General features: G+C 28.5%; 2 protein-coding genes and 1 pseudogene across 4 annotated transcripts; 1 reads left to right on the top strand and 2 right to left on the bottom strand.

Annotated features, from left to right (window-relative positions):
* Window positions 1-3133: 3133 nt before the first annotated feature.
* Window positions 3134-5432, bottom strand: LOC145192495 (uncharacterized). Of its 2 annotated transcripts, none has more exons than XM_090080821.1 (8): window positions 5188-5432; window positions 4935-5099; window positions 4632-4805; window positions 4443-4517; window positions 4273-4323; window positions 3781-4016; window positions 3437-3614; window positions 3134-3353 (listed from the first exon to the last, which is right to left on the bottom strand). In XM_090080821.1, exons 1-8 carry the CDS (start codon window positions 5429-5431, stop codon window positions 3175-3177), a joined length of 1302 nt encoding a protein of 433 aa, XP_089936947.1. In that variant the 5' UTR covers window position 5432; the 3' UTR covers window positions 3134-3174. The 2 variants fall into 2 exon arrangements, with proteins under 2 accessions (XP_089936947.1, XP_089936948.1); XM_090080822.1 differs by having other exon boundaries at window positions 3134-3335.
* A 1012-nt stretch (window positions 5433-6444) lies between these two features.
* On the bottom strand, window positions 6445-7821 carry LOC149890892 (uncharacterized). The gene has a single exon (XM_090080819.1). It carries the CDS (start codon window positions 7819-7821, stop codon window positions 6445-6447), a length of 1377 nt encoding a protein of 458 aa, XP_089936945.1.
* Window positions 7822-11725: 3904 nt separating this feature from the next.
* On the top strand, window positions 11726-15827 carry LOC145183355 (uncharacterized; annotated as a pseudogene). The gene is made up of 6 exons (XR_016450418.1): window positions 11726-11829; window positions 12248-12452; window positions 12712-12805; window positions 13406-14073; window positions 14648-14823; window positions 15453-15827. The product of XR_016450418.1 is annotated as an uncharacterized LOC145183355 (transcript).
* Window positions 15828-16645: the final 818 nt, after the last annotated feature.

The following is a 16645-nucleotide window of genomic DNA, read 5'->3' as shown; positions in this document are numbered from 1 at the left end:
AAATTGAAAATTATATTAAATGCCGATTTTTACGTGTAGCAAATGACGCTTTCCTTTCTGTAACAACCGCCCACCACTACGATAAAACCAACAAAAACATCAAAAAATTACTTAAATGTAGAACCTGATTGAAAACAAGTAATTTAGACGTTCTTAGGTTTCTACATTGAATATTTTTGATACTATTAAAAAAGGATCATGCACGCAAAGTGCCTGATTAACTTTATAGAGGACTGGCGCAAACAACAACATAAAACTAAATTAGGCCTCTTAGAACAGAATGAACTAAAAATTAGCAAAAACCTCTTAAAAATTGAACTTGGATGTATTTTTTGTAAATATTAAGTTGTATTGAAATGGTGGTTAGGATCATGTGCAAGCGCGGAGGTGGAAAAATGGTTGAAAAAGGGTTGCGTAGAGGTGAGTAGTTCTGCACTACATGATGCACTACACAATTTGTACAAATCATGGCACCATGGTAAGAGTACAGTTGTAGTAGTGAATAAGAGTTGAGCTGGTTTGTAAAAAATAGCGGCATCTCGTCACGACGGACTAGCGAGCAACCAAACCAAATGCGAAGGAAACGCCCGCGCCAGCAAGAAAATCTTTTCTTCTTTAAAATGATACATCTTTCAAGCGTCCACCGTCAAACTTTACAAATGCATTCATCGCAATAAAAAATTCAAATCTATCATCTCAGTTGAAGCAGTACGAATGACTGAAATTTGAAGCCCATCACCAGAATTTCTGAGCTCCACTGTAAATATGTCCATCGGAATGAGCTCGACAGTCCATAACTAGGTGTTTTCAATTATAAGCGTATCAATAGTTGGTGGAAAAGACGAGAGAACTACTAGCCTCACTGAGTATTTCATATGTCTTAGCGTAGGCGTCTTTGTTACTATCGAATAGCACTCGATAGGCCTCTTCGAAGAAGTGTCTTGGAAACATACCCTGTAAATAGATTTTTGCACTTTCTAAAGTAATTTCAAATCTGGAAGGATTTAACTAGTATGCCAAACGCCACAGAGCCGGGGCACATGATGAGTACATACTTCAGCAAAAAACATGTGATGTTTACATGGAAGCTCCAGTTTGTCTAAGTAGCATCACGTTTATCACGGCTAGGCAGACTACCCGCTTGAAGGGAAAGGTGCAGTATCCAGTGGTTTTTCAAGTCTATGCTAGAAGAAAGTTTACGAGAGCGCACAGTTTTGAACTGTAGGACATCATTGTTAAACGAAAGATGTCAGTAATTGAAGGAAAAAAAAAAGAACGGAGCAGCGAGAAATTGTAGTAGATGAAAAGTTAGAGATCCTCAATGAGCATAAGGCAACCGGTCAAAATGTTAATGAGACTTAAAGAACATGAACAAATCTGGTTTGATAAAGAAATAACAGTTAACAGAAAAGACTTTGCTGCAGGTCCAGGTAGAAAGAATAAGGACTTGGAAGATCTAAGTGAGAGAAGCAAAAGATCTAAGGTTGTGATAAATCAATTGAATTTATACCAATTCAAATAGTAGTTTACTCACTTAAACATTAAATATTATCTTGTTTAAGGTTACCAAGTTGGCTGAGCATCCAACTCGAAGCATTGGCATTAGCTTCAATAAGAAAAGCCTCTGGAGATTTTACCAAGAAAGATTTTGTTTTTGTTATAAAAAGTGCTACAAATTCTAGCAAAGTTAAATGCTCAGTTAGGTTAATTTTCCAATAAAAATGAAAATTGAAGATACCTTGAGCTTACAAATTCAGTGTCATCTTTCTGACGAACAGCATCAAATTATCAAAAAATTCATCCTTAATACAGAATGCTGATATTTATCCTTTACTTCATGAAATTAAGAATGAAAGACAGAAATGTTATCCTGAGGATGTAGTTCTAAAGGTTTACTTCACTTTAAAGGGAGTTTTGAGGGTGTCTCCAAAGTGTGTATAAACAAAAATATACTTATACAAATAATAGCGAGTCCCAAGTAAACGAGCAAAGTCTCTTCAAACAGCTATTTTTCCACTTAACTTAACCATTATGAAGTAAATAAAATGGTTGAATAAGAAACTCTATAGTACACATTATTGTAGATCCCTACATCTCCAATATCAAAAAGAAACGAAAGAGTTGATCAGAAATGAAGATGAACATCTTAAAGCTGAAATGAATTGACTGTTCAAGTTTGAGGTAATGTTAAAAGTAGCAGAAGGAAATATTAGTTTCATTAACCGCATTAGTTTCAAAAACCACAAATCTGAAAATGGAAAACCTCTTGCCCTGGATCTTAAATAAAACTGTTTTTGCTAATAATAGTTTTTTCTTTTTTGGTTTGCCCATAGAATAGTTTTTATTTTAATTCGTATATATGCGCATTTTGTTTTGAGGAACCCAAATTTTTTTTATTTAAATTAATCTTTTTGAGCACGAAAAAGGCTCAAGTAAAAACAGATTATATACGTTAATGAAGTTTTACTTTATTTGCATGCTTTTCTATTTCGAAAAAAAAAGAGCTAACAAGCATACGCGTGTGTAGTACGCACCTTAGATACACGTTAATTTACAAGTTTAAATTTTCTGACTTAAAAACACTAATATTGATGTATCACATGCTTATATTTGATGGTTATATAATTTTTGCCGATTTTTCACCTTTCTGACTCACTGTGGGACGGAAGACCACCTAAGCTTAATTTTCTTTTAAGGCTTCTTAACCGTCAGTCGAGGCAGCTTATCATTGAAGGTGCATACAGTTTTCACCCATTCAGAGCTAGGCTCAGACATCCCATGCGTAGCCAGTAGAAGCTCCTATGCGTAGTGAGGTCCGAATATTCGCCAGTAACCCAATCCCAAGCAAAAATTCACAACAGGCGCAGTACAGCGCCAGTACTGTCTAATACTGGTGCAATACTGGCAGTCAGTACTGGTTCTGTATTGGCATTTCCATGGGATGATAACGCTTTGCCAGTACTGAATGTCCAGTACTTAACCATAGCTGGCATCTGGTAATGGTATAGTACTGCCTTAATTAAAAATTCGCAACAGGCATAGTATTGCGCCAGTACTGTTTAACACTGGCGCAAGACTGGCATGACACTATAGCATCAATTTTATAAGGTAATCTTTTAAGACAAAAGTATTATTTTTCAATGTTTTTTTTTGTATAATTAAAAAAAAAAAAATTTATAGAATTTCGTCTTCAATTTCAACACCAGCACCACTCTTTTTATTTAGCAATCTATTTTTCTTTCCACCAGCTCTATCCTTCGCACCTGAAAACCAGCGACTTATTTGACTAGAAATTTGTTTTTCGTTTATCTCAGGAAATCTGATTGTTATTACTTCTAAAATAAACATCAAAACTGTGTATTTTAAGGGTTAAGTAAGAAATGAATAAAATAATACTTTATTCATGTTTGTTAAAGTTAGAAATAAGACAATATACCTAGCAAATATTTGTAAGTTTCTGTGCCAGAAAAATTCAATTTTTTTACACCATTTGACTCTCGTCCAAAGGCACTGTAAAGCACTTGAATATTCGGTAAAATAATCTTTGGAATTACAAAAGATAAATTTTGCGAAAGTTTTAATGTACTTTTCACATTTAACATCATGAAGCATTTCTAAAAAAAAATAATTAATCTATAGATAAAATTCATATACTAAATATCAAATAATTAAATATAACATTAATTATAAATAAAAAATAATATTTAATAAAACAATACTTCGTAGCAGACTTAAAACAAATATTTCTAGCATTTTTTGAATCAATACTAAATTGTTTACCAGTTTTTGAATCATTACTACATCACTCTTCAATTGGTTATCAAAATCATGGAAACTCTCTATACGGTTGAATGGTAATTCGTTAATCGTCTGTTCGGTTATTATTTTTTGGATATCAACAGTGTTATTGTTAAGACTAAATAACGTTCTTGTGATTTTTGCTTCCTCTCTAATACGATATTCAATGCTTCTCCTGGCAGACTCCAGATTAGCTTTCGACGCAGGAGCATCTTTAGCTGTCATGAAAACATATATTTTATATTTGCATTAGTAAAGAAAAACAACCATTTTAAATAACTAAATCAGTAATTAATTATTAAATTATCATTATCATTATGTAATTTTTTTCTCAATGTTTAACGTCCGTTTCCACACTTGTGTGGTTTAAACAAGGTTTCCATAGTGTCATTTCCTCATTCAAGTGAAAAGTTAAATTAATTCTTTACAATGAATGAAGAATTGTAAGTAAAAATTTTTTGACAATATCCTAACCTGCAGAGCCACATGTAGGACAATACTTATAATTTGGATTAAGTATCACATCTAAAAAAATATTTTCAAAATATTACATTTGTAAGTAATGATCAACATTCTAAAAAAGATTTCATTGAAAAAAAATTAAAATAATATTTAAATGTAAACTAAGAATTATATTGCATTACCTTTTTTATTTGTTTTATCGTCGCTTAAATGTTTCCTGGTGTCTTCATGTGATATACTGGAATACTTTATCATTTCTGAAAATAATAAACTTTTTGAATAATAAAAATTGCTTTGATGCATTTTTTTGTGTGAGCAACAATAACAGTTATTTGTAATTATAAGGATTTTTTTTATTAAAGAAAACATACGGTTTTGTTTCTCTCTGTTACATTTAGAAGACACTATTTTCTTTATTTTGGGGGACGAGAACGATGAATCATTAGATTGTTCATCACGAGATGATGATCGTTTTTTCTTTACTTTAAAGGAAACAAAGGACTCTTCTGAAATATCACTATCTCCAGAGCTTTCAATACTACGCTCTAAAACAGATAAGATATAGATATTATTTAAAAAAAAAACAAAAAAACAGTTATATGGTTAAATAAATCTTTCGATTTTTAAAAATATTTCAAGTAATGTTTGTTTGCAATAATAAAAAAATACCATACCTTTAAACGAAGAGATATCTTTTAAAGATGCTTTAAGTTCAGAGCTGCTTAATTTAACAGGAACAGATTCTCCTTCTGAACTATCAGGATCTTCAAAATTACTGCTCTGTACTACAAATTCAGAGCATGCCCTAATCATCCGTCGCAATCCTTGTTCATAGCTTTCTATCATGTAAATAAATATCTTTTAATATGACAACATTTAAGTTAAAACGCATTTAAAATTGATTACATAAAGATTTGAATTACATACTTGCTTCTTTAATTAAAACAATTTCAAAACTCTTCCACAAAACTCCTGGTATTAATGACATTTTACTCATTGAATCAAGCGCATGATACTCGTTTTCAGATGGATATTTACAGAATAATTTGTCTTTTTTAGAATACATCCATAAAATTGGAATAACATCAATACATTCCTTTCCATGCTTTTTTTTCCATGTTTTTTCAAGAAACTTGACTACAACATGAGTTGTACTTGTCTGAAGATTCATATTAATTAAATACCTTATAAAAATAGCAAATTAAATTTAAAATTACTTTTACAAAATACTGTAATTCAGTTACTTTGAATACTGATTATTTCAAACTAAAATAAACAGTTATTGTTCAGTAAATCTGAACAAAAAATATTCTAAAGATAAAATAGTTTAAAGCCTTCAAATATTCATAACACTATTCAAATAAGATAAATCTATTGACAAATTCAAATAACAGACTTGTATTGTATGTTGCATTAAACAGTCTAGTATAATACAATAATAATTGATAAATGTAATATAAAGTTAACAAATGTATTTTAGATTTTTTTATGAATCATGAAGATAAGTTATGGCAAATGTATTATCGTTGCTTTCAAACAAAACACATTTTTTAACAATATTTTCTAAAGAAACTGTTTCTTCATTTGTGGATATTCTTCCAAGTTTCATTATTCCAACTTTTGAAGAGGCACATGGATACTGAAAAACATCATTGACATCCATAAATATATAACCTTGCAAAAAGAAATTATGTTGCACTTTTCGGATTCTTGTTATTTTAAAAATATGGCCAGAACACATTTTTACAATGTCATCTGGCTTTTTAATGCTAAGTGTAACTCCTTGAAATATTATATCTTCAAAATTAACATCATCTTCAAGCATAGTATTAAAGTTCATTATAAGAACTTTCTTCTTAATTGCATTTTTATTTTTTAATTTTGGACAGGCTTTTTGTTCAGATATTCTTCTAGCCAACTGACCCAAAGTATTATTTCTTCCTCCAATTAGTCATTTAATTTTACCAAGATGGTTTTCAAAAGGAAATGCAGATATTGTAGATAAAGACATCTTAGTGTACTCAACATCATCAGCTAAGTGGATTAAATTGTGTATATTCATTACCTGTGAACCAGTGCCATAAAATGACAGAGTTAGCTCAAAGAATTTCCTCAATAACTCTTTGGCATAGTTTACATTATGAAGGCAAAGTTGAGGATCACAAAGTATTCGACAAGCCACAACTAAAAGCAGAAAATGTTTATACATTTGACTAGGCAGAATATTGTGTAGTACCAATGATCCACAGTAATGTAAAAAAAAAAACGAAATTGTGTGGCTTTCCAATGTGCAAAATTATGTATATCAAACTTTTTTCTTTGAAACTCTTTGGGTATAAAATTCACTAAGATTTTCAATTTTAAATTTAAACATTTAATATCTTCCACAGATAGCTTGCATTTATGGTTTACTTTTTTAGTGCCAATTAACTGCTGCATAATCCATTTCATGACCCCAAGGTAAATTAAATGCATAGAATCCAAGAACATTGATTTAATTGGGTCAAAACCTGGTATATCTAACAATGGGGATTTACCTGAACCTAAATGGTGTTCAATTTGACTTTTCATTTCAAAACTACTTTTTGTTCGTAGCTTAGATCTCATATTAGGATAAACTCTTTTTTTTTTAATTGTCGTCCCTCTGGTCTCGCAACGTTCACATGCATAATAACCACCATGTCCTTTACATTTTTTAACAAATGATCTGGCAGGTGTGTCACAGGAAAAACCTACAACCTCTATTTTAAAGGTCACTTGACCAATATTTACTCCATTTAAAACTAAATATTTTGCTTCAGAGACAAAATCTTCTAAAAAAACATCTACACTTTGTGGTTTAGAATCCCCACTATAAACAGCTATAATAAATGGTTGTGAATTATATTCGTTGTGCAAAATAAGTCCCAAGATAGCCCAAAATTGTTGATTAGAACCATCGAATAATGGTAAACCATCGATATTAAATAATAAACGAATAACACTATCAGTATAATCCTCAGTAATGACATCATTTAAACCTTCTTCTATACCAAGAAACATAAAATATCCCATTGTGTTTTTTACGCTATTCATTAACTTTATATTTTTATTTGATTTTGTTTGCAACAATGTAACTGCAGACTTTGGTAAATTAGGAATGCTTTCTGCCCTCAGTATTTTTGTTAAATCTTCAATTGTTTCAACAGTCAAATGGCTTCGATGGTTTACAGCCCATTTTTGTAACTTTTCACAACAATTGGTTTCTGTTAAATCAGGTGATTGCTGATAAAAAGATTCATTACCTGAAAAACTGTCCTCAGGAAATGTACGAGTAAAGTATTCTGAATCAAAAGATGAATCAAATTGGAAAATAAAATTGTTATCGTGTTCAGAAACAGTAATATGAGTATCTTCAGATTGATAGATTATTAAATTACTAGAAGAATCAATTTCAATAGATGAATCAATTGCAGTGTCCAAATATTCAGATAAATTTTCTTCTGAATAGAAAGCTTTAAATTCATTTTGGTTTTGTTGTTTAAAATGACGGTGTTTCTTTTGTCTATAATATGCAGCCATGCCTTGAAATAACCATAAATAGTATAACTAAATACAACTGAATGTTAAAATATACATTTTATCAATAGTTTTCAAAAGTAAAATTGATTTAAGGTTATCTATTAGCTTATATTTTTAAAATGAAAAACACCCATCTTTAAAATATTTTATAGCAAATACATATATTATTTGATAACATATATTATTATTATTATTATTATGACAGTATATATATATATATATATATACATATATATATACATATATGTATATATATACATATATATTTATATATATATACATACATATATATATATATATATATATAATATATACATATATATATATATATATATATATATATATATACACATAAATGTATATATATATATATATATATATATATATATATATATATATATATATATATATATATAAATTAGTAAAAACACTTACCTAATTTTTCTTTTTCTTTGACAGTTTGTTTCTCTATCAGTAGGATCATCAGGAAGCATATATATATATATATATATATATATATATATATATATATATATATATATATATATATATATATATATATATGCCTATCTCTCTCTCTCTCTCTCTCATTCTGCATTAGTTTCTGGAACAGTAAATACAAATGCACCAAGAATTTCCAGCAGTTGAGGCTTTACTACAGTATTGACATTATTTATAACTTCTAAAACAGTTTTCCATCCTAATAGTATAGGAACAGATTCAGCTTCCCAGTTTTCTAGATTTATATCTAAACAAGTTTTGATAAAACAATAAGAGTCAAAAATGTCATTATCACTTATGACAAAAATAGGTAATGATTTAGTTTTATTAAGAAAATATGTGTACACTTCCTTAAAATCCTCATATAGAAATTTTTCCTTTAACATAAGATATTTTACATTCCTTGCTTCATTACAAAATCTATCAGCCCACTTTTTTAAATAACTAATTATGGTACTATAAAATCTCACTACAACAGAAACTACATGCTCTCTATCTAATAATGCTTCTGCTTCAAGTTTTTTTGAAAGATTATCTGCCATAAATGGTATAAATTTGCATGCAAGTGCTTGTAAAACTCCATTGATACTTCTACTGCACTTTTATCATTTCCTTCTAACTTTTTGACAGTCTCACCAAACAAATGAAATTGGGATTTTACACAATGTTGAAATTAAAAAGTGATTTCTAATAATTTATTGCTCTGTTCTTTTAAGAACATTGAGCACTCAATTTTATGGGATACATTTATAATTGTTGTTATATATATATATATATATATATATATATATATATATATATATATATATATATATATATATATATATATATATATATATATATATATATATATATATATATATGTATATATATATATATATATTTAATAATAACTCAACTTAAAACAGTATATTAACGAAAAATGATAATAGCAAAATTTGTTTTATATTTTATAAAATTCTTAACAAGTACTTATTAATCAAAACTATTTTTAACTGACAGTTTACCAAGACAAAGATGAAAAATCAAGTAACATACGCCAGATTTTATTAAATAAAAGTGAATCTGGTTTATAATTACCATAATTAATTATCGTGTGCCAATAATTATTGTGACAGATTAATCTGGCACATTAATGCACATGTGCCAAAAAAGATTTTTTTTTGCAAAAAAGAATTCGAATTCTTTTTTCGAGGCCCAAAAATCCGTCATGTGCCAACACTGGAATAAGGGATCATTTTACGTATACACGCGCAGCCTTGTCTAACATTTTAATCGGTGCTTTGCCTGCACTGGCCGGCCAACGATTGGTTAGCCAATACAGGCGCAGTACTTCGCCTGTTGTAAGTAAAGGCGCAACACAAAAATTTCCGATTGGGATGAGCAGGACCTTATTGAGCCAGAGCTGGCGAGCCAGCTCCGGATAAATACGTGTGATCCAGTTAAGTGCAGTAGCTGGCGCACCAGAACTGGCTAGCCATTATCGGGTCATAAGCGTATCTTAAGTGGCACGCCAGCTAAGTACGCCAATTGGCGTACCGCCAATTCATTATTGTGTTAACACTATAATGAATTTGACAAAATTACTTTTAATTGATGCGAATAAAATAGAGAGCGAAATATATAAATATTTCTATCTCTTATAAAGCTTTTGTAAGTTCATAATTTTTATTTAAGCACACGACGTAAGTTTATAAAACCAACTACATATATATATATAACCAACTATAGTTGGTCATAGCAATGAGCTACTGGACTAAAAGAAGAAAGATTCGGAAAGAAGTAAAAAATATTTTGACTGAAATAAAACAAGGTGAAATCGTTGTCGATGGAGCCTGTAATTATGATTACATACGCGAAACCGGGTTTTATTTTCCACTTTGCCCGAGACAGTCATTCAAACAAATTGCAAAGAATATGCTATTAACAACTCAGATAATGAAGCTTCCAACTCTACTGCTCTGGATGATAACCCCAATATTTCTTATCTAATCGATAATGAAAATAGCGAGTTTGAAGTTTTATCCGATAGTGATTCAGATATAAGCAACAAGCATAATGCAATAGATGAACTGGAGGGTGATTTAGCTTTTTGGTCTTTTCAACATAACATTACACAACGAGCATTTAGTGATTTAATTTGCATTGTGAGCAAGTTTGTTCCTGGTTTGTCAAAAAGTCCGAAAACAATAATGAGAACAGAAATTGCTAAGCGTGAAGTGAATGAAGGTTTTTGTTATTTTGGTATAAAGCAGGAGATACTCAATAAATTTCCAACTTTGTGTAGTGATAATGAAATAGAAGTTTCAACAATATCTTTTCAAGTCAATATAGATGGCCTTCCATTATTTAAGAGTTCTAACACACAACTTTGGCCCATTCTTGGACTAATAGAACAGTTTGAAAATAAACTTCAACAATATAGGGAACCATTTGTAATTGGACGATTTGTTAACGGTTTCAAACTAATAAAACCGTTTATAACGGTTTTATTAGTTTGATAATGGCTCTCACCATATGAGCTGAAATATTACATAAAAAAGAAAAAGAAATAATAGTATGATACTGTATATGATGTTTTAATAATTATAATACTTTTACACATACTATTAAAGATGTCACTTAAATCTTATATATATATATATATATATATATATATATATATATATATATATATATATATATATATATATATATATATATATATTTATTTTAGCAATAGTAATAAAAGAGTATTAATAAGTAAAATGTTTTTTGTTATTTCTAATTATTTGTTTTATTGCATTAATAACTCTGTCTGATTCTTCTGTCTGACTTTTGTAATTTTAGGCATTATAATGATTTTAATGATATTAATGATTTGTCTTGGAAAAAAAGTAAAAACATAACAATTTGTCAATTTGTCTGACTTCCTTATTTTTGACTGATATAAAAAGATCAATTTTTATTATCCATTCATTATTAAATCCATTGAAAAAGTTTAAGGTTTGTTGAATTTGTAACTAAATGTTTTATTTTGATATTATTTTTTAATGTTATTATTTTGTAATTTATATAATCTTTCAATTCCTCTATAACACTTTTCTTTAATAGTTTTTACATATATCTTTTATAGTTTTTAATAAAAGAATTAAGACTAATATGTATATATATACATATATACATATATACATATATACATATATATATATATATATATATATATATATATATATATATATATATATATATATATATATATATATATATATATATATATATATCTATATATATATATATATATATATATATATATATATATATATATATATATATATATATATATATATATATATATATATATATATATATATATATATATATATATATATATATATATATATATATAATCAAAGACAAGCTATTTTAATAAAAAATCTATTCACAATTTATTAATAAATAAAATATGAGGATCAAATAATACAAGCACACAAATAAATGTGTTACAAAATTTTTATAGGTTTCAAAGTAAGTTATTTTACTTTTCCTTATAAATAATATAACCATTGTTATTACTTTTTCACTATTGATAATAATATTATTAGTAACAATATTTATTTTCACTATAAATGATATTGTTATTTAATAACATTATTTGTTAAGTAATAATAATTGTACTATAATAGTATTTATAAGAAAAAAGTAAATAATTTAATTTGAAATCTATAAAGAAAGAAGTTTTTTTATATATGTTATTTATGTATCCTACACGATGTTATAATTGATTTATAATGTGGTTATTGTTTTTAAGATTAATAAGAATTGAAATTTAAACTTTAAATAAATTTAACACACTTAAAATAAGATAAGTTTAAATTATTTAACTGAGTTGATTACAAAAGGCTTGAAGTTTATTTTGTGTTGGATTTATTGTTCTGTATTTTAGATGGATAAAAATTGTTTTGCAATTGTTGCATTTGTTGATGAAAATGATGATGTTGCAATTGTACCAGGTGCATGGCTAATCGGTAAGGATATGTGTTATTGGCCTCCTTATACAAGCCAGCAAAGAAACAATAAAGCTGCCAAGGAGGAAGAAACGCCAACTGATAATTGGAGAAAGCATTCAGTCAGAATTTTAGGGACAAAAGGTAATCCACTCATATTTTAATTTAAAAAACAATTAAATACTTTCTTTTTTATCATAGGATGTAAAGTTATTGTTTTAGGTTTTCTCTAAAAATGGATAATAAAATAGTATTCTACTTCTTAAATGATGTCTAGATATGTTTATAGTTTATCATTTATCTAATTAATTGTACTTCCATTAAACTTGTGCCACAAATTTAAATCCAGTTACTTTAATACAATGGTTTTAAGCTGTGTTATTAATTTTTCTACAATTTTCAGAATCTTACGGGAAGGCTCAATTTTGCCTTTCTAAAGCTACTGTCGCATCAGATCTGCAGAGTGACTCCAAAAGTCAAAGATTGCACCCCAAACGGTAAGCTACTATAATTTATATGTAAATTTGGTACACATCATATTTATAAAGTGAAATGAATTGCTTTACTTGTTGCATAATATAGTGGCGATTGCTTGGTGTTATAGCAGTAAATTAGTTACATGATATTGTGCAGGTTGGTTCATAATCCAATAAATGTAAAAATTTTATCTATACATTAATTTGCTAGTTAAATAAATTTACTTGTTTGTAGCAAGCTATCAGGTTGATAAAACTTAACCAGGGCCAGTTTTATGATCGGGGCTGCATAAATATTGATGCATCCTTGAAATATCTTCTTCTTCTTCTTTTTATTAAAATTCACATTATATATTTATTCCACCTTTATTTTATGTATATACATTTTTTTATTTGGCCTTAAGTAAAACAAATGTTTTACTAAGTTTATATTATTATTTGTTGGCTATGTATAAACTTATTTACTCAGTCAATGTTTAACCTTGAAATTGTTTTCACTGCAGTGTTATAATATCTTAAGGTATTATATGGCATTTCATAATGTATACTTTAGGGTATTTATTAGATACCATAAGATGGATTTCTTTTAATCATGTTTTAACATATGACTTTTATGTTTAGAATACAAAAGTATCCTGCTGAAAATTATGATAGTGACTCTCAAGATTATTATGAACAACCACAATTTAAAAAATCTTATCTGCTACCGCCTACTCCTATAGTCAATAAAGAATGGAACATGGTTGAAAAAAGTGATCGAACAGCAAAAAAAAAAATTATCTCCTCGTGCACCAATACCTCCTCCATTTCCTGATGCCAATCAAACATTAATAAAAGCAGTTGTTTCAAAAGAAGAATTGTTAACTAGCCAGATTCAAAATAATTCCTTAAATGACAGTAATAATAATGTTAATAGAGAACAGCTTGAGTCTGAGCTTGTTCACAATGCTGAAACTGTTTCATTAGTTTCATCAACTACTGCCTTTTCATCAATGAATGCCACTTTGAACAAGATTATTCTTCTTCAGGTGGAACTTAAAGCTGCTGTGAATAATCTGCAGAAGCAAGTGAACAACAACACTGCCATGTTACAGACTCTTACACAAGGTGGTAAAGATGATGATGATGATGATGATGATGATGATGATGATGATGATGATGATGATGATGATGATGATGATGATGATGATGATATATTTGATTCTCTTGATTTACCGGTTTGTGACATCGAACAATTGCAGCAACTTGAGGATGCACTAAAGCAGGATAAAATTGTTTTTATTAAGCTTGTAAGCTTTAGAATTGTTTCAAACATGATTTTAATAATTATTTTTCCAAATTTAATAGTTTAAGTTTTTTTAATTTATATATAGTTAAAATTAAAGATTAATTTTCAAGCGGACCATTGACTTATGTCTTAACCTAACAACATAATTCAAATAATCATTTTAAAGCAATGATTTTTGTAAGAGGCTATTGATTTGTGTATATATTAGTGATTCTGAAACAGTAAAAATGCTATTTACAATTTTTTCAAAGTAAAACCTAAGGACATAATCTTTGTCAATAAAGAGCCATACTGATTAAGTTGTCTAAAAAATGCTTATGAAAGTTTGAGAACTAATTGTAATGGTTATTAATATATGTAATTGCATGAAAATTATCTTTTTACCAACTGGTAATTGGTTAGGTATAGAACTTTACTTTTTTTTAAAGGATTTATTGAAAGAGCTAATCAAATATTTCTAAAGTCAAAACAATCTTAATCACATCTGTAATTAATTTGTAGTATATTGCAAATGATTTTATAAGTTAATAAAAAAAAAACAGAATTGTTTTATTAAGAGTAACAGTTTTTTTTAGGTAAAGGGAGCAGCAGCAAAAGGCGGGCAAAATCTCAAGGAAGCCACAAAGCGAATGATATCATCCGTAATAAATAATGAAGTGGCAAAAAAATTGAATTGGACGGGAAAAGGTGAACTTAATAAAAAGTCTTTCCGAGCTCTTAAATTTTGCCAAGTTATTGAAAGTAAGTTATTGTAAGTTATTAAATATAAATATTTAAAAGTAATTGTATGCAATTGTTTTCTTTAATTAATTGTCATTTATTTAATTCTAATCGTTGTCATATACTAAAATCTTTAAATATGTTTGACGTTATTCAGAATATTTTGTGAATATCTTAAAGATTATTTAGCTTCCTTGACTATTTATGGATGTGTTATGTATATTTAAAAAATGAAAAATTGTCTTGTTATATATAATATATATAACATTTATCAATTGAAATGGTAAATTTATATTAGGAAATCGTACATCCCTTCATTACTGCATGATTAGTTTTACTTGCATGAATTTGTTTAGAGTTTTCATTAAATCAGAATGAATATATAATATTAGCCTTTTTCTGTTGTATTTATACTACATTATTACTACTTATCTGTTGTTTTTTTAAGTTGTAATTCGACCAAATAGTTGCTATTTGTTCGAAGTTTACTTACAAAAATTATGAAATAAAAATTTAAGCATGCAGAGTGTAAAATGCAGCGCGTATAATACATTTTACGTATAGTGTAACAAAACTATTAGTACGTACGTAAACAAAGGCTATATTATTTGTAAAATTTTTTGTAAAAACACTTTGCATATGACTGTTTCATGTTTGTAGAAGCAATACGAAGAAATTTGCCAACAAAAGATGCCACAGACAGCGAAATTCAAAAGGCAATTGTGGCTTTCTTGTCTGGAGCTCTCGACAGAAATGGAGGCAGAAAAGAAAGAGCCGAAAGAAAGTCCATTCTGAAAGCCAGTTCAACAGAAAGTCGTGGTAATTTGAACCATACCGTCCAATCATTAACATTGAGAACTTTACCGAGATTATCATTACCACGATTTGAACACTCTAATTCTAACGAATCTGACAAAGATTAATGTGCTTAGGGTGTCTTATATTATCTGTTTTATATGTTTTGTATGTTAATTGTGTATTTGGCATTATTTTAAGCTTTACAAGTTTTTCTATTATTAATGATATATGAGCATGTAATTTTTGTTTCTTTTTTTTTTGGACATTCTTTAACTTTTAAAATAATATACCCAAAAAGTACATAATTAGGAAAACATTCATACATTGTTGAATTATTTATTAACCACTTTTAATTATTTTTTATTGTTAACTTACCACCTAACTAAAAAAATTTAAAAATAGATATTGTAAATATAAATATGATAATTAGGTAATATTTTTATATAATTTATTTATAATTATATATTTAGTTATATATAATTTAAATAATTAAGTATATGTATAATTACGATAAATTAAAAAATTAGGTAAACGCATAATGTAGGCCTTTAATGGACCCACGTTGCAACATGCGCTGGTTGCCAGACTTGGCCATGAATTGAACCAGCACTGGCTTACGGATACCGGGCCATTGCAAAACCAATGGGCAACCCGGCGCTGGCACAGCACTGGCGTGCCAGGCCTGGTACAGCGTGGCAGCCAAGCCTGGTTAGCTATTGGACCAAATAGTGTCTGCTTATTGGGAAGTTATGTGCATCAAGAACCAATTTGAATAAAGGATATCTGCATTTTCACAAAACCACCCATCAACTTTTTTTTAACTTACTAAAAGAATTTAGATCAGTCAACCATTTCCACAAATCATATTTTAGTAGCTCGTTAACGCGTTGACTTTTAACCCAATAAGCAGACACTATTTGGTCCAATAGCTAACCAGGCTTGGCTGCCACGCTGTACCAGGCCTGGCACGCCAGTGCTGTGCCAGCGCCGGGTTGCCCATTGGTTTTGCAATGGCCCGGTATCCGTAAGCCAGTGCTGGTTCAATTCATGGCCAA

The sequence above is a fragment of the Hydra viridissima genome, unplaced genomic scaffold (assembly GCF_058129835.1).
Source record: "Hydra viridissima isolate aposymbiotic clone 2 unplaced genomic scaffold, HvirCarnegie_v1 scaffold_3, whole genome shotgun sequence".
NCBI lineage: Eukaryota > Metazoa > Cnidaria > Hydrozoa > Anthoathecata > Hydridae > Hydra > Hydra viridissima.
Note: the sequence above shows the minus strand (reverse complement) of the source record. Positions and strands in the feature narration are given on the sequence as shown.

Bases quoted from the DNA above. Each gene is read 5' to 3' on its own strand.
- LOC145192495 (XM_090080821.1), bottom strand. From the start codon at position 5,431: ATGAATCTTCAGACAAGTACAACTCATGTTGTAGTCAAGTTTCTTGAA. The intron at 5,100-5,187 runs GTATGTAATTCA...TTTACATGATAG, and splicing joins TGTTTTAATTAAAGAAGCAA to AAAGCTATGAACAAGGATTG. The intron at 4,806-4,934 runs GTATGGTATTTT...TATCTGTTTTAG, and splicing joins AGATATCTCTTCGTTTAAAG to AGCGTAGTATTGAAAGCTCT.
- LOC149890892 (XM_090080819.1), bottom strand. From the start codon at position 7,821: ATGGCTGCATATTATAGACAAAAGAAACACCGTCATTTTAAACAACAA.